The 26230-nt window shown below is 35.1% G+C and overlaps 1 protein-coding gene across 8 annotated transcripts in view; it reads right to left on the reverse strand.

The window, feature by feature from the left end:
* The window catches only part of LOC117174752 (dihydrofolate reductase), a 352741-nt gene that overhangs the window by 207492 nt on the left and 119019 nt on the right, over nt 1-26230 (reverse strand). For 4 of the 8 annotated variants that reach the window (XM_033364099.1, XM_033364101.1, XM_033364100.1 and 1 more), the window contains exon 2: nt 24014-24169. The exons of 1 other annotated variant lie outside the window; for it this stretch is intronic. In XM_033364099.1, coding sequence (XP_033219990.1) covers nt 24014-24169 — 156 coding nt within the window. Of the gene's footprint in view, nt 1-23118; nt 23399-23470; nt 23585-23680; nt 23805-24013; nt 24170-26230 lie in introns of those variants that run through there. 3 more of the 8 variants (XM_033364096.1, XM_033364097.1, XM_033364102.1) reach the window with 3 other exon arrangements.

Genomic DNA, 26230 nt, shown 5'->3' on the forward strand with positions numbered 1-26230 from the left:
TTTATAAAACTGCGATGCTGTCGACAGTCCTAATTCTCCTGTAGTTGATACCCGTGATCTTAGTTCTGATAAAAAGTGCCTGCTAGATATATGGAATGCTATCAAAGAAGGAGAATGTTCTGAAGATATTTCTCGAAAAAGTCCAGGGAAGTTATCGCACGCCAGATGGTTAACTAAGATAATCAGAACTTTTAGAACTTACATTGGGACAGAGAATCCATCCTTTGAGTTAAGAGTTGTAGTTCAATTTGTCATGAGAGTATATGTCCCAATGTGGTTTGAAATTATGTGTCAACCATCTGTCAAAGACGCACGCAACATCTCTGAAAAAGCATTTTTTTTAGTGTGTACCTGAAGAAAGATCTCGATGAATGTATTCAAAAAGTAATACAAAATAATGCCTACTTTGTTCACGCAAAATATCTTCTTCTCGCTCTGCTAATACGTGACGAAAACCACAAAATCCGCAAACTCGTAGTGTCTCGAATAATTTCTTCGAGATAATCAACTAAGAAATCAAAATTAAGGAAATTTAAAGTTCCTCTGTTGAATTTTGACACAAAAGAGTACCCGGAACTCATCGACTGGGAGAAGTGAAAAATTTCGGAACCACCATTAACTAGATCATTGGCAATTGAAAATCTCACCCAATTCACAACGAAGGACGTAACTCATCTCAAGTTCAAAGACATTTTTCATCTTTCACGCCATACTCAAGCAGTGGAAAGGTGTGTGATAGAAGTCAACTCTGCATCTCGGAAAGCTTACTTCACTGACGTTAGAGATGGAATCATCTGATCAAGATTCAAAAGTTGGAAAAGCTTGCTCATTTTTTAAACGAAAAATGACTTTTTTTCTAAATTAAAATAGGACGAATAAATTAACACTAATGTCAAAAATAAACATAAAAGTAGGTTAATGATAATGCTTTGATAATTTAATGACATTATAACAACCTGGTCATATGGTTGATAAGTCATATAACTTTAAGAAAATAGCGTGAATTCTGGTTGTTTTTAAATCCTCTAGGTTATTCCGGCCAGATAAAAATGATTTAAATTACCTCCTCACTGTATAATTGTAAATCTAGGTACACTCGCATACATTTTTACCTTATTCAGATACCAAAAATTAATTTTTTTGTGAAATAAAGAGCAATATATCACGTTTAGATATTTTCTTATAATCCAAAATCAATAAAAATGATTTTTAATATCGACATTCTGCATACATACGCACATTCTTCTTAACGTATATCAGACATTTCATGGTAGGGTAAAAGCTTATGATTAAATCCAATACCGGCGAAGAATCGCCGACAGATTAATCCTTTTTATTTACGAAGACTTCTCGGAAACTTTACACGCTCTGCACTGGTCGACTGTACACGATCTACAAAGCGACAGAGATGAATTGACGTGCACCGACGCATTGCGATTTCACTCTAACTAACTTGCCAGCGTAGTGGTGCCAAAGGCACTGGGCTAGCCGGCTAGTTCCATGTGGGCAGAACGACGTTTTCTGTGCACATGGGACAGCACCTTGAGTCATAGGGTTCCGTTCCGTTGGTTTTATTGAAGCAGAAAACGCAAAGCACGTTGCGCTACAGGACGGCACCCTTACAGAAAGAAAATTTATAGCTTTTATAAGCATTAATTAACTAACTTTGTTAATTTAGTTTAAAAGTGCATTTTAACTTGATTTCTTTCAGTTTTATGAATAAGTACTTTTTACATATTTATTACTCATTTCTTTTCGATTAGCGACATGCCTGAGGGCACAGTCCCGTTGATGTAGATTAGTAGAATAGTGGAACAGTTCTGTCCAATGAGGTGCCTGCACAAACTCTAACATACACCGCATGGGTTAAAACTTTTCCACTATTCTACTATTTTACCTCCATGGGATTGCACTCTGAGAAATTAAAGATTTTGTCCCCCCACTGGTTACTCATGTTGCCGCATGTATGCGCTGCACAATTTCTTGACAAGCTAATTGTAAATATGCTCACATTGTGCCACGCCTTGTGTACGCACTTCAGTTACAATCACAAATTGTGGGAAAACATGATAAAGTTTGGCACGCATGTCATGCGTGCATCGGCTTGCGCGTAACGTGTGGGAACAAATTGTCATCTGTGGAACAGGCGAAGTGTCACATGCTGTCTTTATATTTAAAGAAGCGGCATGAAATATTGAATTATGGCATGCGGACGTCTACAAAATACTCCAGAAAGATTATACAGGGCATAATTCATTAAACTATGGCAAAATTGTTAACTCAGAACACTTTAGTCGACAAAATAATTTTGATAGCAGACAGAGTGTTTAAAAGTAGTCATGGTCTATAAAGTTAGTAGGCGCATTGAGAAAAAACAATGTAAAGTTTCGGCTTGGGAATTTCCGAAGATGATTGTCACAGCGGAAACTTTTCGATAAATCTCTCAAATAAATTATTTTTCATTCAACTACAGGAATCTTTGCATGTCCATGCTTAATTAATAATCTTAGGATAGTGACCAGGGACACATTTATTGAAAGTGCGGGATCGATAATTGATATATTCTCGATGTGCTTGAACAAGATTACTTTACCGTCAGAGCGTAGTCGCGTAAGTAACACCTATTATGTTTAAAATCACATTCGACCATAATTTAACCTTTCGGACTTGCCCATATTATGAGTCTTAAAGATATAAAGAGCATTGCATTTACATGAGACTGTGAATTTACCAATGACAACGCATTCACAATTTTGGTGTGTGATTTAAATTGATGAAATGTATGAGTGTTTGAGAGAGAGCAAAATTGCATGTAGTATGTTTTTGTCACTGATGAAGACATTTTTTGGGCCTAAACGACAAATCGCGGAAAACACCGAAATCGCGAGCAATCGACTGTCGAGCAATCAGCGGCAAGCAAGTAGGCACGCGCTTAGTCCGGCAAACAAAGGACGCTTTGTAACGACTTTTCTAACAGTGGGTTTCGTTCAGGGCAGCATCCTATGGCAGTGTCAATCTCGAAGAAAAAATCAAAAACTTCAAATCACATGACATATCAGCCAATTGCACTGTTCCTGTGGATTACTAGGTGAATATCATTAACTGAAATACCTAGTGATTTGACGTCAAACTTAAAACCTTCAGAATCGTTTAAAATATATTGAATTCCGTTATATCTCTTCAAATAACACTTAATTGGTTACTTAAACAAGGTAGAAGTTCTAATGAAGGAATTCAGGTGGTTTTTCTGTCGAAATTTATTAATCTACAAGCCTCTGACTCACTTTAAAGATGAAAAATAGTGGTTAAATGGTTAAATTAAAAATAATATTGGTTAAATTTTAAATCATAAAAATTAATTCATAAACAAAATAAATAGGTGTTCAACTTAAAAAATATCGAATTTTTACTAAAGTAGTTCAACTGTCAGCCCAGTAGGGCAATTTTTAAACAAAATAATTAATTTTCTATCAATAAAGTCAGTTTTTACTGAAAAAAGATTAATTTTTAATTAGAAATGGAATTAAATTTTCAGTTGAAAAAATCAATTGTTAGTTAAATGGTGGATTTTTATCTAAATAAATTGTCAACCAAAAATGGAGTGTTTAAATTTACAATTAGGGACTTATTCTTCAAATAAAAAAATAAAATTTTCGACATAATTATTTCCTTTTCCAATGAACAGATTAATTTTCAATTGAAATGATGGATCTTCAACCAAAAAATGAATTTGAAAAATACGTGTATTTTTAACGAAAATAAATCCATTTCAAACCAAAAATTAAATCTTTACCAAACAAAAAATAATTTTTAAAGTTGATATTGTTTAAGCTTCTAATTAAAAAAATGATTCAATATTTAAAAAATGTAATTTTTCGACTTCTGATTTTTGTTTGATTGATTATGAAAAATGAATAAGGACTAAATGCAGAACTTCTTACTAACATATTTGTACATTTTTAAAACAATTTTCACTTGATAAAGTCATGAAAATATATTATCTTATTTTAAAAAAATTTTTAATTGTTTTAACAGTCATTATTTTTCAGAACAATTTTGTTCCCCTGAAAATTGTCAACAGTTTTTATCTTTCGGGGTCGATGATATGAATTTCATAAATACTAAGAGTAGAACTTTTTGAATAATAATATATATTCTTTTTGAATAATAATATTTTATTGATTAGAAAGGGGAATAAAATTGTTTACGCAAACAGTGATTTTTTAAACAATTGAAAATTATTTGAAAATATAATAATAAAGTAGTAGAAATAATAACCAAGCAGTGGATTTTTTACAAGCAACACTCATTTTCTGTCAATACAGTAAATTTTTAAGTAAAAATGATTACTTTTCAATTAAAAATGTAAGTGGTTAAATTGTAAATTTAAAAAGTGAATTTAAAAGAAAATAATTAAGTCTTCAACTAAAATCTTAATTTTTTAATAACGAAATATTTGTTTATATTTAACGAAATATTTACACTTTTTAGGTAAAGAAATAAATAATTTTTACCAATAACAATAAATGGAATAGATAAAATTTCAACAAAAAAAGGATTGCAATTAGAAATTAAGAACAGCTGGCTTTATTCAACAAAAACAAATTTTCAACCTAATAATTAAATTTGTTATTAAATTGTTCAACTTTAGATCTGAAAATATGAATTTTTTACAGAACAGTTAAATTTTAAACTAGAAAATGAACTCGTTAACCGTAGGGCTTTTTTCACACCATTTAACCGTAGAGGGGGGGGGGAGGTCGATTCGATCCGATGCATTAAAAAAATCAAAAACGTGTACCTAAAAATCTGAAAAAATGCATGGTTACTGTTTGAACCTTCTACTTAACGGTTCAATTTTACAGTATGTGTTTTTTCTAAATTATTGTTGATATAATTAACATTAACATTCATAAAAAATATAGTATTTTTATTCCAAATTCATAATTCACAGAGAAATGAATGAAATTGAACGGTTCGAAAACGAAATTAAAGGGGAAGAGTGTGCCTTTCCATAAAAAAATGTTGCAAGTAACTTTGACGGTATTGAAACCCTTATTTTTCAATATGAACTCATGCATTATTTTAGGTGTGAATTTTGGAGGTTGAGATAGAAATATACAAACTGTTCTATGCAAAACCATTTATTTAATAACAAAAATCTTTAAATCTAAATATATACACAGAGGACCATGATTTTTCTTATTTAAATAATATACAGTGAAGTCGTACGGTACATGCACCTGTTATCGTTCGTGTTCCTATTATCGTTCTAACTTGATTGAAATATAATAAATAATGAATTTTTATACTTTGACTTATGATAAGTAATAACTGCATTTACCTTACTTTTACTGGTACAGAAAAAAAAGTGATAGTAAATTTACTTCAAGTGTGATCTTTCGAAATACATACGTAAACCGTGGGAGGGGGGGTCAAATCGACCCAAACTGCACTTTAACTGCACTCGATAGCTGAATGAAGGATACAAGTGACTTGAAACCACGGCCTGGATCAAATCGACCCCCCCCCCCCCCCCCCCCCCCCCCCCCCGAAGCCTACGGTTAACGGGTTAATTTACTAACAAAAAAGATTAGATTTCAACTAGAAGGTTGCATTTTTGACTAATAAGGGTTAAATTTATACATTAAGAGATGATAGTTTTTAAACCAAATAGATAAATGTTTAACAAAATAATTATAAAATAATTATATTCCGCGCCAAGTATATGTCTGACCAATATTGCATTGATTCTACGCAATGCTGCTTTACTACATTTTTCATAATATTTTAATAATCGATATGTATAACTGCTACAAGATATTCCAATTCAACACGAAGTGAATGACGGACCAATAAGGAATCGGATTCACTCATGTCGACATTACTTTTTTACAGATTTTTCGAGATATTTCGATATTCAATATGTATAATCTTTTTAGACTAAAAATAAATAAATAAAAAATTAAGAGAAACGAATAATAATAGGGAGATTTTGCATTATGTTTCAAAGGATACGGTAAGCGCTAAATGATACGCTGAATAACATCAGAAAGAGGAAAGCGGTAACGCTAAACTCGCAGATCATGCTCAGAAACGTCATCACGTGAATTTAGCGGTTAACGTAAGCTACGGTACGCCATGCAAAATCTCCCTATTAATGATCTATCTCTATTTGTATTTGGTGTTCTGTTTTATAACCCTACTCCCGGACTGGTAGCCCTAACCCTCGTAGTTCTAAAAATTTGATGAGTGGTCCACGGTAGCGAAGGAGATGACGGGCTAAGCACTTTCCTTCTAAAAATCTAATAATGGACTAGTTTCAATTACCCTCCGGTAGGTCTAATTAATCTTTACAACCAGGATCTTTGATACCCCCCACCTCCTCCTACGCCTCGGTACTTGAGCCCTAATTCCGATTAAAAGGAGAAATACATGAGTGAGAGCGAGAGAGAGATACATGATTTATCGATAGATTACACACCGAAGTAATTTGAATTAAATACAATACAATTTCTGACCTTTTTTCTCTGTAGCTCAAGCTCTCTTTGTTGTTCACTGCCCTTCCGATATACGTACTTATGAGAGTGACAACCCGCGTGCCGAGTCCCGCTCGAGGTAAAATGCCGACGGGCAAGACGGACTTTAATTCTGACCTACCTTTGGTACAATTGGTTTCGTTACCAGGAAGAAGTGATGAACGACTGTCCCGATGAAACAGGTAGGATGCACCTCGTAGGCAATGGTATGGATAGTTTGGGTAGTGTTTATTACTGATACTGCATGTGGACTTTGCCTGGCGACTGTGGGAACGACGACCGGATGTGTTTTTTGTGACTACGAAAATGCTGATTGAAAATTCTTTGAGAGTAAGCAATTTTGCAGGGAACGTGCAGTATACAATGTTGCTATGCAGGAAATCTAGATATTAATTAAATTGGAAATTAATCATCAGTAATAACCCTCTACTTTTATTAAGTGTGATTCCACCTTCCGCGTCAACTAAGGGTAGTTCCATTGTTAGTTCCTTTTACGTTCAAAAATAGGTATTCCAAAACTATCTATAGTTGACAACTCAGTAATTTGAATGAGAGACAATTAATTTAAATTAATCAAAGTCAAATCCAATCAACCATCTCCATTCCAAATTGGATTCGATATCCTCGATATTAAGGGGGACAACTAAAATTGATCATATTTCTAATCACTTATTTCCTTTTAGGGCGATGAAAGGATTGCGATCAATTGTTCTTTAAATAAATAAACTATGTGTATATGCACTTGTGTACAAATAAGTTAGTTAAGTTCATTTTGAGAGCGTTAGGTTTCTTCACCTCGTTCCAATCAAATATTGGCAGATATTTGTTGATTTCTGTATCACTAATTTGTTTGATAATAATGTTTGATAAACAATAGCCTCTTGCCTTTAGTTCAATTAGTTGTATTGGGCTTCTAAATGATATTAATATCGGGACATCGAAATTACTATCTTCCTAGACAAAGGGGAGCAGGGTTGAGATTTCTTAACACAGGGGCTCATATCCGCCTTGGTGATAAGAATCGATCAATTGGTCCATTGAGGATGGTAGCTGGGATTACTATTGATTATCTACTTTTCTAATCTTATTGAATCGGGCCAATATTTTAAATTTAGATATTTTGGGAGATTTTATGAGTTCTTTACTGTTTGGTAAAATTAGATTTATCAATAATTGATATTGTTAATCAACATTTTCTGTCACATGTGGACTCAAGAATGTTAGGTGAGCATGAAGTAGGTGGAGGTTCAATAATATTTTTCATGCATTTCAGGCACCTGCTGTGACTAATTTGTTAAATAAATTAGGTTTGATAACCATTCCTGATTTATTTAATGACATTATCTATAATATTAAGGAACTGTACAGATTTTGTTAACGAGGGGTGTTTTTTTAAAGGGGGGTGGGGTAAATACATGATTTTTGTCATTGTCCGGTCCTAATCCCCACAGTTCGCTGCCAAAGATTAAATTATCGTGTGCCGATTGTTCTTCTTAATATTTTATTTAAAGGAATTTTTCATCTCGGATAATTATTATTGTTAATATTAAGCGATTTGTGGCTGAGGTCAGCGTGCAAGTATCAGCACCGCAGGAAAAATTGGAAGTCATTCATGAAGAAGGCGTGATTGCTCTCCGTCTCATTATACTGCTCTCCGCGGGGGGGGGGGGGGGGGGGGGGGGGGGGGGGGGGTCTGATTAGGTGTGGCTTAGACTCGTGGGATGGTCTTATATTCTCTTTCTCCCTGGGTATTCTTGTAACGCAGTATGACAAGTTAATGTAGAGCAAGACTCGGACATCCAGTCTGGCCAACGTACTTCTTTACTACTCTGTTATACGGTTACGATGAAGCCTGGCAATGGCAATTTTGAGTTTCCAGCCCACATGGGGTCCACCGTAACAAGCTACCCTATATTTTACATGTATTTTATAATCCCTGCTCTAAATAGCGAGTAAACTAAGGTTCAATTAATAAACACTAGAAATGTAGCGGATTTCGCTTTTATAATATTATATACCATAAATCTAATCGAGCACGTATCGATTCTCGTCTTGACTTCGTTTTCTACTTTAACACTTTCCTTTTCTTTGGCAATATCAAAATAATTGAAAACAAAGTATAATAAAAAGTATATTTACTCGCTGGTAAATTTATATTCGTCAAACACGAGGTAGAAGTCCAATTCCTCTTTGTTAGTAGGTTAATGGAACAAAATCATAAAATTAAAAGTAAATTTCCGCATTACGATGGACAAAGAGGGGTATTCCCATGAACCATTCAGAGTTATTTATGTAAATATTTATTCTTATATAACCTGTTGCTAAGGCTCCCATCGCTAGGCGCTGAAGAGGCTACCTAAAAGGTAGCCTTTTTAGCAACAGCGTATAGAGGTTTTGAATCTCTAAGTCTCTTGTACACAGCCGGGCGAGTGATAGAAAGAACGTGAAATTTAGCCTCCGATTCTGTTGACCAAGTTACAGGTTTTATTTCTGCAGTTGCTCGAGAAAGCGGAGGTAAAATTCGTTGAATATTAACGTTTTGAAAAATAGAGGCTTCAGCCTTAAAATAAAATTTTATTATTTATCACGCAGAAAAGAGGGATCTTTGTCCTTAGAATTATCGTAGGATCGGAGACTCTCAACAGAAAGTCAAAGATGTTAGAAAACTGACTCGCGCAGGGATTGCTTGAAATATTAAGTCTCTCGTATAGACAGCAACAGAAGATGTAATCAAACTGGGCTCTCGTGAAGAGAACTTGGGTGAGGAAAATTCCAAATGCTTGGTTATTCACCCAGAGTTGGGAATGTCTTTCTTTTCGAGTAGAACCTTCGCACAAGAGTAAGAAGTTTTTAGTCTCTAGTCTTCTCTTACCAATTATCCTCTGCGACCTATGCTTTTCAGACACAAGATCCACATAGCCGTTTTTCGGCTGTGCTGCGCTTTATATATTCTTGTTCTAATTCTCCCTTCTCGAGCTTACGTAACGTAGTCTAGGAGGGAGTTATGGAGTTTGCGCTTTAGAGTTTCTTCTGCGGGATGCTGCTTTACAGAATGATCACTCTGGTAACTTGAGGGTTACAACTACCCCCCAAAATTGAGGCTGCATCTAGAATTAGCCTTCAATTTTCTTACCTGTTCTTTCTCTCGGGATTGCGTGCTTCATTTTTCTCATGGAATCTCCATTCGGTAGTGAGGGGCCATTCCTGTGCAGGCGTCCACTGTCGATACTGCGCTAAGTATTCTTGAGGTTTGCCGTCATGTTCCTCAAAAATGAGACTGATGGAGCGAATCTCGTGTCTTATCTCCTCTTCAATTTCGTAGTATCTATATTGAGCAGACGGGTTTAGAGTAGAGATTTATGAGACCTAAGAATCCACCCAGTTGCTTCATATTTCAAGACTATGGGAAGTCTTGAATATTTTGTAATTTTTAAGGGTCCGGCTTGATTCCTTCCGTGGTGAAAATGGATCCTAGAAAATTTGTTTCTTTCTTGAAAAAATGTGACTGAAATATTAAGTGTGAGATTTTTTTGTTCTAATCTCTCAAAAATCTCATTTATATGTTCCAGATACATTTCGTTTGTCTCTGGCATTATTAACGTGTCATCGACAAATGATATGATCTGGTCTCCAAGTCCTTGTAAAGCATGGTCTAGCATGGTCCTCTTATTAACGCAGCGATACGTGTTTTCTAAGCTGAAAGGTACCACTCGAAATTCGTGGCTCGTGCCGCGATATTGAAAGGCTGTGTATTTTCTCGAGTCTGGGTGCAGTGGCTCCTGCCAGAAGCTGCTAGTCATATCGAGATTTTCCATGACGTTCATACCTTAACATTTTTGAAAGAGTACCTCCGCAGGTTCGGGGCATTCCAAATATTCGATCAATATTTCGTTCAATCGTCGTGCGTCCAAGCAGCGTCTAATGGTACCGTCCTTTTGAAGCACTGGCACCACTGGGTTTATATACTAGCTGTTATATAGTTTTATCACGCCTACTTTCAACATACGTTGAATTTCTTCCCCAACCTTTTCTCTGTGTGCCATGGTTTTTCTTCTTTGATTAACAGTATGTGCTCATAATTTGTCAGCCGTCCTGGTTCTCGTCTGAATACCTGGCGATGTGCCCATAGTATTTCACCGAGATTTTCTCGTTCTTGATCTATAAGTGCATGGCTCTCCGCCATTCTGTCTATTATTTCTTTGTTCGTGATTTCCAATGGGAGATCATGTGTCATCGACTCCACCTCTTTTTCTAGCTCATAGGCTTTACTATCTTCGATGGCTGTCGCCTCGATGTTACATATAACATATTCTCTATTTTGTTTCAAGCAGACTTGATCTTGCAAGATTCTTATTGCTAGTTGGCCTTGTATTTAGGGAAACATCAGCGTCTTGGAAACCAGGTCGATGTTAGTTTTGTGCTTGTCCAATTCGTCGATACCAATTATGCATGTGCGTAATAGGCGTGGCACCACCAGAAACGCTAATTGGATGACTGTGTTTGAAAGTTGCAGGTCCGTGTATATTTGTCGTGTTACCCGTACCACCTGGCCCACAGGGGTCCCGATACTGTGACGCCTGATTCTTCCGAGATACAGGTGATCCCTGCACCAGTGTCGATTAATGGCTTCGTGACTATTCCAGCAATTTTTATATTTGCTGTATAGCACTTGGATCTTTCTTGTTTCAGGGTTTCAGTGTTTTCTTGCGCGACCTCGTCGCGGGTGTTTGTGATCATATTTTCGAAGTAAGTAACATCTGTAGCCACGTCAATTTCTCACTTTTTTGATAGCCGTTTATTGACGTATCTGCTGCTCATCTCCCGACAGACATATTCGTTCTACCGGAGGGTGTTCTTCAAGTTTCGACTGTGTAGGTGCCTCTACATCCATATTTTCGACACGATATGGTGGCTGTTGTTGCCGCCGTGAGCTTGTGGTTGAAATACATTGCCGTAGTTTTTTGGCCGTATGTATTGTTGTTGAGATTTCTAAGTTCCATTGTTCGTATTTCCGTTATCTCTCGGGTCGTTGTTTCTTTGCCTCTACTCTCTTTGTTCCGAATATCCGGTGTCTGCCGTTCCGATGTTATCTAACTCTTCCAGAAGCTCGATGAGTTGCTCGATTTTGTTGGCACCTCGTCCAATTATAACATATCTTATTGCATCGCCATAACGACGTGAGAGTTTTCTAATCACTTCTTTCTCCTCAAGTGGGGTGTCAATTCACTGACCTGAGCAAAAATGTGTGTGGCGTTTTCGGCTCTAGATTTGTCACGAATTACATGGAAGCAGTCGAAACCCAACTTTTTTCTGCATTTCATGCTGGATTGTCTCGTTCCAATATCGCTGTTGAAATTTAATTGTGAAGGAGTCGATATCTGTTACTTCCTCTCTTACGATTAGCCGCCAGTCGTTGGGCGGACCTGAAAGGGACCTTTCTATTAGGTAGTCCGCGTCACATTCTCGTGAACATACCACCTCCCAATATTGCCGTAATTGCGGCAGATATTTCATAGGATTGCTTTCCCCATTGTATTCAAGTAGTATACACTTGATGCTGGGTTGAATCTTTGACACCTGTCGGTTGAAGGCATCGATGACTCGCTCGACGTCTATGGTATGAGTGATTCGGTCGGTGACCAGAAGTAACTCAGGAGGGGGCCTAATAAGTCTAGCAACTAACGTCTCTAGTTCTTGTCGCTCCTCAGCTGTAATTTCACTGAAGAAATTTCAGACCAAGAAAATCTGTTAAGTGTTTCGAAAGATGAAAAAGCTGTGGTAAGTCTCCCCAGTGGCATCTCTCCCCCAAGAACATTTTCGAATCAGTTCTAAGGATGCTAAAACTGCGGCAAGCGTCCCCAGTGGCATCTATGACCCAAGAAAATTTGTTAAGTACTTCCAAAGGTGGAAAAACAGCGGCAAGTCTCTCCAGCAGCATCTCTCCCCCAAAAATTTTTTTAAGTACTTCCGAAGATGGGTAAATTGCGGTAAGCGTCCCCAGCGGCATCTCTTCCCCAAGAAAATTTTCTAATTAATTCCAAAAATTACAAAACTGCGGAGATTCTCCCTAGCGGCATCTCTCCCCCAATAAAGTTTTCAAAGTAATTCCAAACATGGCAAAACTACGGCAAGTCTCTCCAGCGGCATATCTCTCTTAAGAAAATTTGTTAAGTATTTCTAAAGATGATAAAATTGCGGCAAGTCTCTCCAGCGGAATCTCTGCCACAAGAAAATTTTTCAATTAGTTTTAAGGATAGTAAAATTGCAGCAAGTCTTCCAAGCGGCATCTCTCTTTCAAGAAAGTTTATTCAAGTAATTTTAAAGATCAAAAATCTGTGGCAAGTCTCCTTAGTGGTATTTCTATCATGAAAATTTTGTTAAGTTTTTTAAGATGGTCGTTTTGGCATCTTTGCAAGAACTTAACAAATTGTCTTGGGAGAGAGATGCCGTTGAAAAAACTTGCGGCAATTTTGCTAGCTTTGAGAGTATTTAAAACATTTTCTTGGGGGATAGATGCCACTGGGGAGACTCGTGGCAGTTTTACATTATTTGGAACTAATTAGACAATTTTATTGAGAAACAGATGCCACTGGAGAGACTTGCTTTAATTTTGCCGTCATTGGAAGTATATAAAACATTTTCTTGGGGGAGAGATGCTGTTGGGGAGACTTGCCGCAGTATTGCCATTTTTGGAATTACTAAGGAATTACTTTTGTGGAGGAGAGATGTCGCTAGGGAGACTTGCCGCAGTTTTGCCATTTTTTGGAATTACTCAACAAATTTTCTTGGAAAACAGATACAGCTGGAGAAACTTGCCGCTGTTTTGCCATCTTTGGAAGTACTCAACAAATTTTCTTGGGTGATAGATACCACAGGGGAGAGTTGCCGCACTTTTGTCATCTTTGGAAGTACTGAGAAAAATTGCTTTAGGGAGAGATGCTGATGTGGAGAATTGCCGCATTTTTTCCACTTTGATGTGGACTGGAAAATTATTCTCGAATGATAGATGCCTCTGGGGAGTCTTGCCGTGGGCATGCAAGTGTAATAAGTATCTATTTTCACTAAGTAAATGCACCTGTAATTAATTTATTTTTTTGAAGAACTTTCTCAACACTGCATATAACTATAAGTTTCAATGATGCTACATTCAAATAAAATATGTTATATTAATCTTACATGATGAGAACTCAAGATTTCAATTAAAACTGAAGACTAAAGGACTTCCTATACGTCAAGAAACTTCAAGTGGAAATAAAATTTTATAAAAAGTCGTCTGAGTTATACTAAAAACCTTTACATTTCAATGGTAGAAAATTTCTCAAGCAAGAATTGATATCTTCCTTCTGCGCAAATTGGTTGTAAGCAGAGATCGTTACGTCATATGCTTAGAAAGCAAACGTTTTTTCTTTGGAGTAACAATATTACCAGTACTATTACGAGCAATTCTTTTTCAGTGGTATACTACGATAATTCAGAACTTTTCAATGTACGGCTAGCGAACGAAATTGGTAAATGTTCTTCTTTTTCGCTAGTTTGATAAAGTTCTGCCCCTAGTGCTACGTCACTGGCATCCGTTTAAAGATAGAATGGCCTCGTGAGATCTGGTTATGTCAGAATTACAAATTAACAAAAGAGTCCCTTGACTTTTGTAAAAGCATCATCTTTTTCTTCGTCCCAAATGCATTTGTTTCCTACTCTTAATATTTCAATTTGGTGTAATCGTTTAAAAGCACTAAAAATCTCCTTAGTTCATTTTAATTTCTTGATCTTGGAAAATCATGAATGATTGAATTTTAGATGGATCTGGTTTAATCCCTAAAGGTGCGAGGATGTTCCCAGGAGTTTTAACACTGGACGGAAAAAGTGAGATTTTTCAAAATTACCAGTGACATTGTGGTCGAGTAGGCGTTGGAATAACAATTCGAGATGATTTAAGTGTTCTGAGATGTACATAGCATGTCATCGATAAAAGTGATTACAAAATCTCCTATTCCTCTTGAAACTAGATCTAAAGCCCTAACTAAAGTCCCAGTGCTCGTTTTCAATCCAAAGGGTGTAACTTTAAATTCATAACACTTTCCTTCATGTAGGAAGACCGTGTATTTCATTGAATTAGCGTGCAGCGGCACCTGCCAAAAACTACTCACAAGATCAAGTGATGACATGACCTTCGTTCCTGCAAATCTTCGGAACAGAACCTCGTTTGATTCAGTGCATTCGTAGTCATTTATCATAAATTCATTCAATTAACGCGCATCTAAACATATGCGAATTGGTCCATTTTTTTGTCATAATTACTAATGGGTTTCTATATGCACTATTTGAACGTTGAATAATTCCTAACTCTAATAATTTTTTTATTTCTTCTTTCATCTTACTCCTGAGAAACATAGGCACCGGATATATATTTATTCCTAATTCCTGTTTATATACAGAGATTCGACCGGGTTTTTTAAAAATACATTTTTATAACGCTGCATCAGCTTGTAAAATCGCCCTTTATCATTTGTATCTAATAGAGTGCACTGTGCTACCTTTTCTTTAATTTCTTCATCACGCAATGCAAATTGATTCTGAACATCATCATAACTTTTAATATTATTCACTTCTTTTACGACAGTGGGATGGGTTCCTTCAATTTCTAAAAATTTTCCTAAACAATTTATTTCTTTCTCCATTTGAGAATTTTCAGAATCAAATATTAGTCTTATACGCTTTGGATCTTCGTCCATTAATCAAAAATACATAGGCAAAATCCCACGTGCCCATTTTAAAATTTTCATATACTTGATTTTTTAATTTCACAGGTTTTGCTTCTGTAGCACCAACTACGCTTGTGCCCACCATAGGTAATAATTCGCATTTTCTGAAAGCTTCAACATTATTTCAAAGAAAATTTCAGAAATGCAGGTAACCTTATTACCTGTATCAATTAATGCTTTCGTGCTAACATTTTGTATCGCGATTTGTAAAATTGGGCATTTATCAAGAGCCCCTATTATCTCATTATCATCATTTTCTAATAAATCGCCACGCATGTCTAATGGAAGAGGTTTTTCTTACATCATTAGGCCCCGGATTTGCTCTATTGTATTAAATTTAATCAAATCGAGTACGTTTTACTCCATAATTATTTTGGGCCATTTCGTTCGACCCATTCGTTTTTCTCACATTTTTTAAATCATTTTGTAGATAATTTTGTCCATTTCAAGAGCTCCCACTTTGATATGCGTTATTTTCTCGCCTATATGTTCCATTTTGGACAGTACCGCTTAGCTGTTTTCTATTGCCATTATAATTATTATTAGAATTGCTCGCATTCGCGTAATTAGGACCATTGGACCACTGATTCTGATTATATTGACCATTACGAGGTTCATTAGCGAAAACATCATAATTTGAATCGCGATTGTTAATAGTTCGATGTTGATGATTTTCATATTCATAACTCTGATGATCACAACTCGTGTTGTTGTAGGCACCACGGTTCTGTCTGTTTTCAAAACCTCGGTTTCTGTCCTCATGACTTCGCCGATAATTATAATTTTGATTTCGATTTTCAAATTGATTTCGACCGTTATAATCCCGATTCTTATCTAAATAATTATTTTTTATCTTGATTCGTAATTTTCAAAATTTGATCTTGGCTGATCGTACTCGCTCTTGTCGTTATTTTGATCTTGTTGCGAATAATCCTGATTTAAATATTTATTACAGCCTCTGAAATTATTTTTATCATGTTGAATTTTTCTGTCCATTATGATAATTTTGATTATATGCAGAGTTTGGACGTGGAGAATAATGCTCAGAAAAATTTACCAGCCCTGCTTGGTCCAATGCTCCAAAAAACTCGTTTAGTTCTTCTTTAGTATTAGAATTTCTCATAGTTAATGCCGTTGGAATTTCTTTTGTAAAATGCTTCGATAAGCATTTTACAATTTCGCTTTTGTAGGGTGATGGAATTAAGTCTTTTGCATTGTTTATCATTCTCGTTGCATATTCTGTCCTTGAAAGCTTTCCAGACAGATAATGACCGTATTGCAAATCCTTTTCGACTTTAAATCTAATTTCATCATTCCAAAATTTCTTAATAAATTTTTCTCGGAAAATTTGCGGATTATAATTTATGTCTTCCCGAATCACATTCCACCATTCTCGGGCCCTGCCTACCAAGCATGATTGTATTACGAACTTAAAATCATTCTTTCTAACATCAATCGCTTTCAAATATGACTCAAAATCATTCAAAAACCTCAAAGGTCGCTCGCCTTCACTACCAGCAAATTTCAGAAATGGATAATTTTTTAACCAGGGCGTTTTAATATTGCCCGCCTCTGAGTTCCTATCAACACTTTTTGTTCAAAATCTACTATGTTTTCTTCTAAATATTTACTATTGGCCTCGCATTTTTCGTGTGAACTACTAACTTTTACATGTATTTTTTCGGTTAAGTTCTTTGCAAAAAAAATCAATTCGTTCATGAACCACCGAGAGTTCTTGATTAGTTTTTTTTATGATTTTCTTTCACATATTCATAGACTCTATTTTGATTGGTAAATGTATCGTCAACTCTGGCTCGTAAGTTGCTCATACCATCCATGATAATATTAAATTTTTGATCATCAGAATATGGTTGTTCGGTTTTTTCTTAGATTCGGTGGCTGTATAATCAGCGGCATTTACATTCGCAGTGCTCATATATATACAGGAGTCATTAATTTCATTTACAGCGTTGATGCTCGATCCACCAGGATTTTCTGCATCATTTTCGTTCGAACTAGAATCACTATATAATTGCGATAATTCACAATCAGCCTCGTTTGCAATTTCATCACGTACTCTTTTTTCGCTATTTTCTAAGACAGATTTAGAAAGTTTAACTTCTTTAACCCCTTTCTCTTGAGGGTTGTTTGAGTTGATTGCTTACCAGTCATTTTTATTACATACAAAACAAAATTTCTTTTTAATAATAAAAATTTATTTGATAACTTTCGAAATTCTCAATTAGTTTTCAAAAACTAGATCTAAATCCGATTATCGGCTTGCGTTTGGAGCTATTTTACCAATTTAACCGAGCATGTGAATTTTAAATTTTATTTCGTTTTAATTTAGCGATTGTATTTACATTTCTTATTCAGCGTCTATTTCATTTATTCGCAGAGCGTGAGAATTTCTTTTGTGTTTATAAATTTTATTACTATGATTTTTATTATTATGATTTCAATTAGGAAAGTTAATACATTTACTTTTACCAAGTGATAATATCCATTTAATTTAGTTTAATTTGATTGGTATGTGTATGACGTCTGCGGTTACCATCGACATATAGAAATGGACCGGTAACGTTTTGAGGAGAAGTGAAATGGGCTCTAGAGAGAGAAAAACCATATGAGACGTAGACCCGCCTTTATCTATTTCAGGACTCTGACCAGTAAATTGGTGGCACCGGGTATTGCCTGAATATTCTGTACGGTTGATTAAAAAAAAAAAAAAGATAAACAATACATTAGAAATTTGTAGTTATAATAAATTGAATTTTAAAGAACATTTATGCAAAATAACCTGCTTCAGATAGACTATTTAAAAAACTTGGTACCCTTCAATTCTTCTTGAAATTCATATTTTGAGGTTTTGTTTTTGTTTTAACATTTTTTATTTTACTATATCCGTAACTTTACTTACGTATGAAAGCATATCCCCATATAAACGTCTTGACAACACCTACAAACTACACAGACTGCCACCATATTTATATTTATTTACAATAAATTATAATTAAATAACTTATAAATAAGTCAATTATGAAAAGTGCAATAAACGTCACATTATTGGGGCACTCGCGACACAAAAGCACGGTCCTGTGCTGCATCAAACTTCACCTACCTAATTCTCATCATAAAATTTTCGTAAATCGAATCCATGAATATTCACAATCCCACTCTTTTTAAGTAACTTCTCGGTCCCACCAGGGGTACCAGTTGTTACATTATTCTCTATCTTATGAAACGTCAAATTAAGTAGCATTATTTATTTTGTACTAATTATTATTTTGATGAGACTCCTGGATCTAGGACATGCCTTTTTTTGATAATGGTCCTTGATAAGTTTTAGTTTACAAGTTCAAATGTATCCATTTTTCCCTCTGAAGGAAATCGATGCAAGAGAATTTAGATCCATTGACAACTTACTGTGTCCTTGTCGAAGAACTCGTACCGAGTATACTTGTCGGAACCAATCCTGGAAGGACGATAAATCTGAAGAATTTTTTGAAGTGAAATCTCACAATAATGAAAATTATGGAAAGTGGATGCCCAGAAGTGAGAACCGAATTAAGTCGCGAATTCGTTTTTAACCCTGAGATTGTTGAGGCTATTTATTTACGCCTCACCCTAATTGATTTATTTCAACTTCGTTTGTCCCACGAAAAAGAAAAGGCTGAAAGTTTCCTTTTTTCTATGTGCAATTGATTTTATTAATAATGTACCATTCTGAGGGAACCGCGGTGCAATACTGTGATATTCATTTCTCAAAATGGTTGATTTTTCATGCACAATTTATAGAATTTCAATGCATAATACTGCTTTTAAATCCTATTGAATAAGTTCCCGACTTTTAACGGGTCGCGTATTCAATAAATGGTGAGAGGAATGTCCAAATCAGTATTTCGCTTCATATTGTACATGGATGATTAATTTATTACAAAGCGCCCATGACCAGCACTGCAATCCCGATTAACACGGAAAGAAAACGAGCATTGGTGCGATTAAGTTTCCACCATTTGATGGGTCGCTGAATAGCGAGCGGGACCACCCTTCATTTCATGTCTGTGACAACCAACAATCCGTGATGAGCATGACTCACTGAGAGAAAATAGGAGTTTATTTTCCTATTAATAGCTTTAATTTTCAAAAATCCCTTGAACAGGGTTAAATGCCCTTGTTGGGTACCAACTTAATTGTTCCCGGACAGCCTTCTCTTTTATCCTTCCTACCTACATAAATTAATTCAACTCGTAACTCGATGTTACGAATTTAAAATGAGTCGCTGGCCGAACGACAGCTCTCCCCATGTACATGGCGCCGACTATAGGCGTGTTGTTCCCTGGGAAGTGGCCTACTTGACAAGCCCTTATTGCGAATATATCTGTCCACGAGTCTTTCCACTGTTTTTAGTAGAAAAGATGTGGGGCTAATGGGACGGAGATCCTTGGGTGAAGTATAGCCTATCCCGTGTGCTTTCAGAATGAAGACTATTCGTGCAATCCTTCATGCCGTAGGAATATAATCCAACGTCAGACTAGCCCTAGCAAGTCTCACGATCGGCTCTATGGTAACCTCACCAGCCCTCTGTAAGAAAACTGGATATATGCCATCCGGACCAGAACACTTATAAGAACTGAAGGACTTCAGGACCCACCTGACCCTGGCTAGGTTAACAATCTCGTTGTCTAGCCACCGTTTCAGGCTGCAGGTGACTTTGATTACCTCGGGCGTGTCGCGTCCTCTTCTCCCGCAAAATGTGACTTGTTCAGGTGAGCCACGGTATCCCCGTCAGACTCTGAATAGCCCCTGTCGGGAAATTGCAGAGTGCCGAGAATAGCATACAGATTTCGAGAAAGCAGCTTATCCAGTCCGTATCTGCTCCTTTCTCGATGTCTCTGCGAAAGTTAATCCAGTTTTCTTGCTTTCCCTTACAACGATAATTATAATATCGCGTTCCACTTCTCTTATATTCATGCTCTCCTGACACCACCGAGCTTCTAGATGACTTCAAAATGCATCAGAAAATTACAATTATTAATAAAAACTATAAGTCGTTTAACATAAAAGCCTTAATAATTTTCGAAACACCTTTTCATAAATTTTGGGAACGATTAAACAATATTAGTGTTTAAAGTTCTAATGTTTCGTCTTTATGAGATTTTCTGCGATTGAAAATTATTCAATTTATCGACATCGCTTATTTCAAAACTATTTTCAGTTTCCTTATTATTTAAAGGTATGTTTGAAGTCACGTGATTTATCAGTTTAAGTGTGTGATGATAGCCTTGTCGCTTGAGAAACCCATTGTGCGAGCAGCAGTGAATCGCGACAGATCGTTGACTGATCTTTTCGAACCTGTAAAGTGATTAACTCAATAAACACATTGTATCTGACATATTACCAAAATGTCTATATAAACGAGTGAGTGATCTGTGTGGTTCTCAAAAATGGTCTTTGTCTGCCAAGTATTCTATACTTGAAATAAATCTTGAACTATTCATTATTTCTAACGATTCTTCTCTGTCTATTCCTGATCTGACAAAATAAAATATTTATGAACATAAACATGAAACAATTAGGATTCCGGTGGTCGATAGAAATTCGTATTGGTACCTTTCTAAGGGAAAATAATCACGTTCAAGTCAATTAATATTTTACTTGGTTATTGAATCCAATTGTTAAAAAACAATTGCAATAACAAGTTTTTTACATTTAAAAAACTTATACTCTAGTTAAAATTAAAATCTTAAATAAAACACATCTTTTGCATAAGGGTTCGAATGTTGCTGTAGATCATGGGAACAATAATTTTAATAAGCTACTTTAAAATTTTAACCTTAAATTGACAATAATTCACTTACCCTGAAAGATTGCTTAGTCGATGCCTTGTCAGAATAAGCATTTTTGAAGTCACTCCAGATCCTACCGTCGCAAAGTGGGTCCCAATCGCGAAAAGCTGGCCAAAAGTATAAAATGTTCATAAAATGGGCCACATTATGTTAGTCCGGCGGTTTTGGGTCGCTGATTACAAATCCGATGTCCAAAATTCAGAAAAATTGCGGATACAATAGGGCGGACGAGTATACTAAATAAATTTTGGATTTTTTTTCAAAATTGGTATGACAAACTTTTGTATCTTTTAAGAATTTAGTATAAGGGATTTTTGGATTTCATATTTTCGGTTTTCATATATATTTAGAATATTAATCGATATATGTATATTATAACAATATACATTATTATTATTATTGAATTTATTTTTAAAGAATTTTAAATTATTTTAATTAATTTATTCTTTTTCTTATTATTATTATTATTATTATTATTATTAAATTAGATGTTTACAAATTTGAAAAGGAAATATTTTTAATAATAAGTACAATTCACAATTTGTAGCAATGCAACACTACATTTTCTCGAAATACCGAACATACACATTATACATGGGAAAATCTATAACTTGGGACTTTTTATACATAAAATTGAAAATAAATCACATGGTCACGTATGGCCAGCGAGTTATTTTTTATTCCATTCATTTGCAGTATACTTTACAAGATCTGATGGATCCAGAAGTGGAACTACGGGGAGCAACTGAAATTTACTTTGAATGTTTGTTTAATTTGATTCAATTTTATCTTACTTTTACGCACAAATCGTCTATTTTTTATGGAGTAATACTGTGATTATTATACTAGTGATTTTTATTCATATAATAGATACCACCAGCAAATGAACCTACTTTTAGAAATCAAAAAATCTTAATTCTATGATTTTCTCTAACCTCTGAAACAGAGAACCTGTTTTAGAACTGCGAAACCGCCAGTTGTTCACAGTACGAAGGGCCCTATCAAACTACCAAAGGAAGGTAGGTAATAGGGATAGTAACCTAAATGCCATAGATTCTGAAACTTTGATTCTTTCTCTAAAAAAGCTATTCCTTCCAATTATCGAAATCAAACTTTTTTCTGGGGTTCGCTGTTACCTTCTGTATGATCAAGAAGTTCGGTAAGGAAAAAGGAGATATGTGAAATGTTCTCGCAATCCGTCCACTTTACCTCTCACGCGTGTATCGTGATGGTTGCCCGGAAGGTTTTGGGCCGAAAACGGGTACAGTAAGAGGGTTTTGGGAAGTTAACAGAATAAACGCAAAAATCGCGTAAAACCAGCTTAGTGCACCCTGTCCAGTTTGGGAGTGAATAAATGTATTAAAAGGACTAAAAAGTCGAGTGACTTGTGCGTGGATCATTTCGATCAATAAGTCTACATAGGTATAGCCGGAATGATCCGACGTAATAAACTGTATTTCAATATCGTGAAAATCAGCGAGGTAGCGGTCGCGACGTGTTTAGTGTGAGTGAATACGGTAGCGAAAGTTATTTCTTATGACACCCTAAAAATAACAGCCAAATCAGAGAGGACTCCATTCAACGAAAAGGTCGGAAGTGTATCAGAAAAATTTTCCCTAAGATACATTTTGATTACTCTCTCCCTCTCTCTTTCTTGCCTTTGCCTTGAAGAAGATTGCTAATTGAATTCAAAATTATAGATTATAAAATTTAAATTATTCCAAATAAATCTTTTTCGAATTTGGACGTTTAAATTTCATGTGCATTGAAAATCGTCTTTCGGTAGCGACAAAAAATAAATTTTTTTATTTTATAAAAATCTTTCAAAAGAAGCGTTTTATTATTTTACGGAATTAAAAAACTTTTAGGAAGAAGAATATGGTCAGGAAAAGGTTTTAAAAAAATGAAGAGGTTACGCAATTCAAAAAAGAAAAAGATGGGAAACATAAGTACAGACAATCAGTCATCTGGGTTTGAATTACTGATCCTTTTATTACTATGATAAAAATTAAATTTTGAATAAATCCTCTTAACACAACGAGTATTTGATTTTTTTGAAAATTTTCTTTACAAAACTCCCATTTTCGGCAAAAATGTTGGTAATCTAGTTCTGAACTGCCACTCTTTACATATTTTTATAGAAATTAGAAATAGTAACATTTATGAATTTTTTTACACCTTCTCATAAACTTCGTATAGAAATTGCAGCCCTCCTTCTTCTTGGATCCCTTTAGGAACTTCGGGGTCACTGAGAAAAAAGAAAGATGTTGTGAAACCCAGATAATTTATAAACTTAAAATTGATTAGCAATTTTTTGTACCTACTCTAATAGCATAACATTGTTTGGAATAGGTGGAAAAAAAGTATCGCATTCAAACTGCTTCTTCACTCTTGTCAAATATAGTCGATGAAAATTTGGTAATTCCATTGACGCCTCGAAAAAAATATAAACAAAAATGATAACAAAACAAAAAGAAGGAATAAAAAATAATTATTACTGAATATGAAATAAACCGAGTGAAAAATTCACCTTATAAACAAGACTACCTCCAATGACCCAAATTTGCTCAATTTCGTCTTTTAACGGTGAAGAAGAAATTGTTTCAATTGCTTCAGGTAAACTATGACATACGATAGCTTCATTCCCTAGGTTCCTGGCAAAAAATTTCAATATTATTTAGTTTTTCAAACTTTTCCCATTTTTTGTTATTGAAGGTTTATAATAGATGGCAAGAGAATTCTGTCCTTAAATATAATAGCTTTATATATATTATGTAGGTAAAACAAAGCCTCCTACTTAATATTTCTTAATAAATATAATAATTATAGAACCAAAAACAATACCTATATATTTGATACTTACAATACTTGAGATGTCAAAACAATGTTTATCCTGTTTTTCAGTGGTCTGTATTTAGGAGGAATACATTCCCAGGTCCTTCTTCCCATAAGAACGACATTTTTTTTATTCGGATGTTTTGTTTTAGATGTCATGTAAGTAAAAAATGCCATTTCTTTTCTAGACCAAAATATATTTATATAAATTGAGTACAAGGCTGAAAATTATTTGTTGCTAAAATACCTAATTACAAAGGCGTTTTTCAAATAGATTTTAATTTTGATCTCCCTAGAAGCTTATTCGTTCCTAGACCATTTTTAATCTTCTAAAGGGACATTTAGAGGTTTATTTCGCTCGAATTGCAGGAACCGAAATCGAAACCTATTTAAAAATCTTTAACATACCATCCAGACATTGCACGTCAAAATGATAATTAATTCGGCTTAAAGACCCATAATGGAAAATATTCTGAACTTTAAGAACATTTTTTTTGCCTTTTTAAAAGCTTCTTATAGATTATTCCTAATGTCAAGAAATCGTAAAATTTGGACTGCAAATAATATAAACATTTACATACAGCCCAATTAGCTATAATTAAATATTATTATCAAGATATGCAGAAGAGAATAGCCTCCAAGATCTAAAAAAGAAATTGAAAAATATACTAGATGCCTAAACGACCAAAAAATATGACAAGCAGGACAAAATGCGAATAACAAAAAACCGCTGCCGAGAATAATTATATGTAATATAAATGATTTTGTACACTACAAGTGCCATATCTTAGACTCCCACTAAATTTATTATTATTTTGAATAATTTTTCTGAAGAGATAGAGGGTGTCCCAGAATCCGGGATCTTTCTCCTATTCCCTGCTCTTTCCCTCTACACTGAAATAAACGCTTTGGGATTATTAGATATCAAATTATGTTGAGTTTATATCCGAATTATTCAAAAAATATTTTCCTCTCAAGCAAACGTATTTCTATTTTGAATCATACAGATAGAGGTACACGAATACTGGTATGATTAAGATAGGACGTTTTGATAGAAGGGGACTTGAATGCATGAACTGGTGAACATGGTGAAGGGATTTGGGATGAAGAAAAAAAGGCCTATGTAAGGATTTACAGAGATAGAGACATAGACTGGGAGGGGAGGAAGTTACGAGACGTGATAGGAGAAACAGGATTGTGTGTATGTAATGCAATATGACTGGAGATAAAAAAGGGTTGATCACCTTTATAGGTGAGAGAGAAACGGTAATATACTACATATTAGCTAAAGCAAGAATGAAGAATTTGATGGGAAGTATGAAGGTGAGGAATGAAATAGGATAAGCGTGGCAGAGGGAGAAAGGAAAGAAGAGGAGAAAAGAACATGAGAATGGGAGCCTGGAGCTAGATCAATTAAAAGATGTCAAACAAAATGCAGATAGGCTTTGGGATGTGATAAATAGGGAAAGAGGGGAAAGGAAGGGCGTGATTAAAAAAATATAAATGGGTGAGAGGACAGATTATTTTAAGAGTCTTTTAGGAGTAGAGCAAGATAGAATCAATGGGAAAAGAGGACAGTCCAAGGATAAATAGAGGAATAGAACGAAATAACAAGAGAAGAAGTGGACGAGGCAATAGATAGTCTAAAAAGTAACAAGGCTACAGGAGAGGATGGCATGGAGAACAAAGCAATTAAGTTTGGAGGAGAAGGGGTTAGGGAAGAGATGTGGAATATCTGGAACAAGCTCTGGAAAGGATAAGAGTGGTCGAAAGAATGGATGACCGGACTGGTGGTATCGCTTATCAAGAAAGAAGGGGAAAGAAGGTAGAGGAGTACAAAGATATCACTGTCATGTCAGTGGGCTACAAAATTGTGACGTTGCAGATTTTCTACAACGCACAAAATCCAGTTTACGTAAATTAACTCTTATCAAAAGCTCTCGTGTTCACACAAAGAGTAATAAAAATTCGGCACTCCTCTGTTTTGTTTTATTTTTAAGTTATTATTGCTTCACTTTGTATGTTATTTTATTTTTTGCCAGCCTATTGTATATGTTTATAGCGCTAAGTTTCAGAATGTAGGGCTGACCTAATTTTTTTTTTTTTTGATTTGTTAAATTTCTTGATTCCCCCGTCTCGAACGCAGAGCAGTGATCCCAGATCTGAAACGAGATGCGGTCCAATACTATGACAGGGCTATGTCCGTGTGAATATAGTAGGAGACGCTGTAAATGACTGAGTTGCG

Source organism: Belonocnema kinseyi, chromosome 6 (genome assembly GCF_010883055.1).
Source record: "Belonocnema kinseyi isolate 2016_QV_RU_SX_M_011 chromosome 6, B_treatae_v1, whole genome shotgun sequence".
In the NCBI taxonomy this organism is placed as follows: Eukaryota; Metazoa; Arthropoda; class Insecta; order Hymenoptera; family Cynipidae; genus Belonocnema; species Belonocnema kinseyi.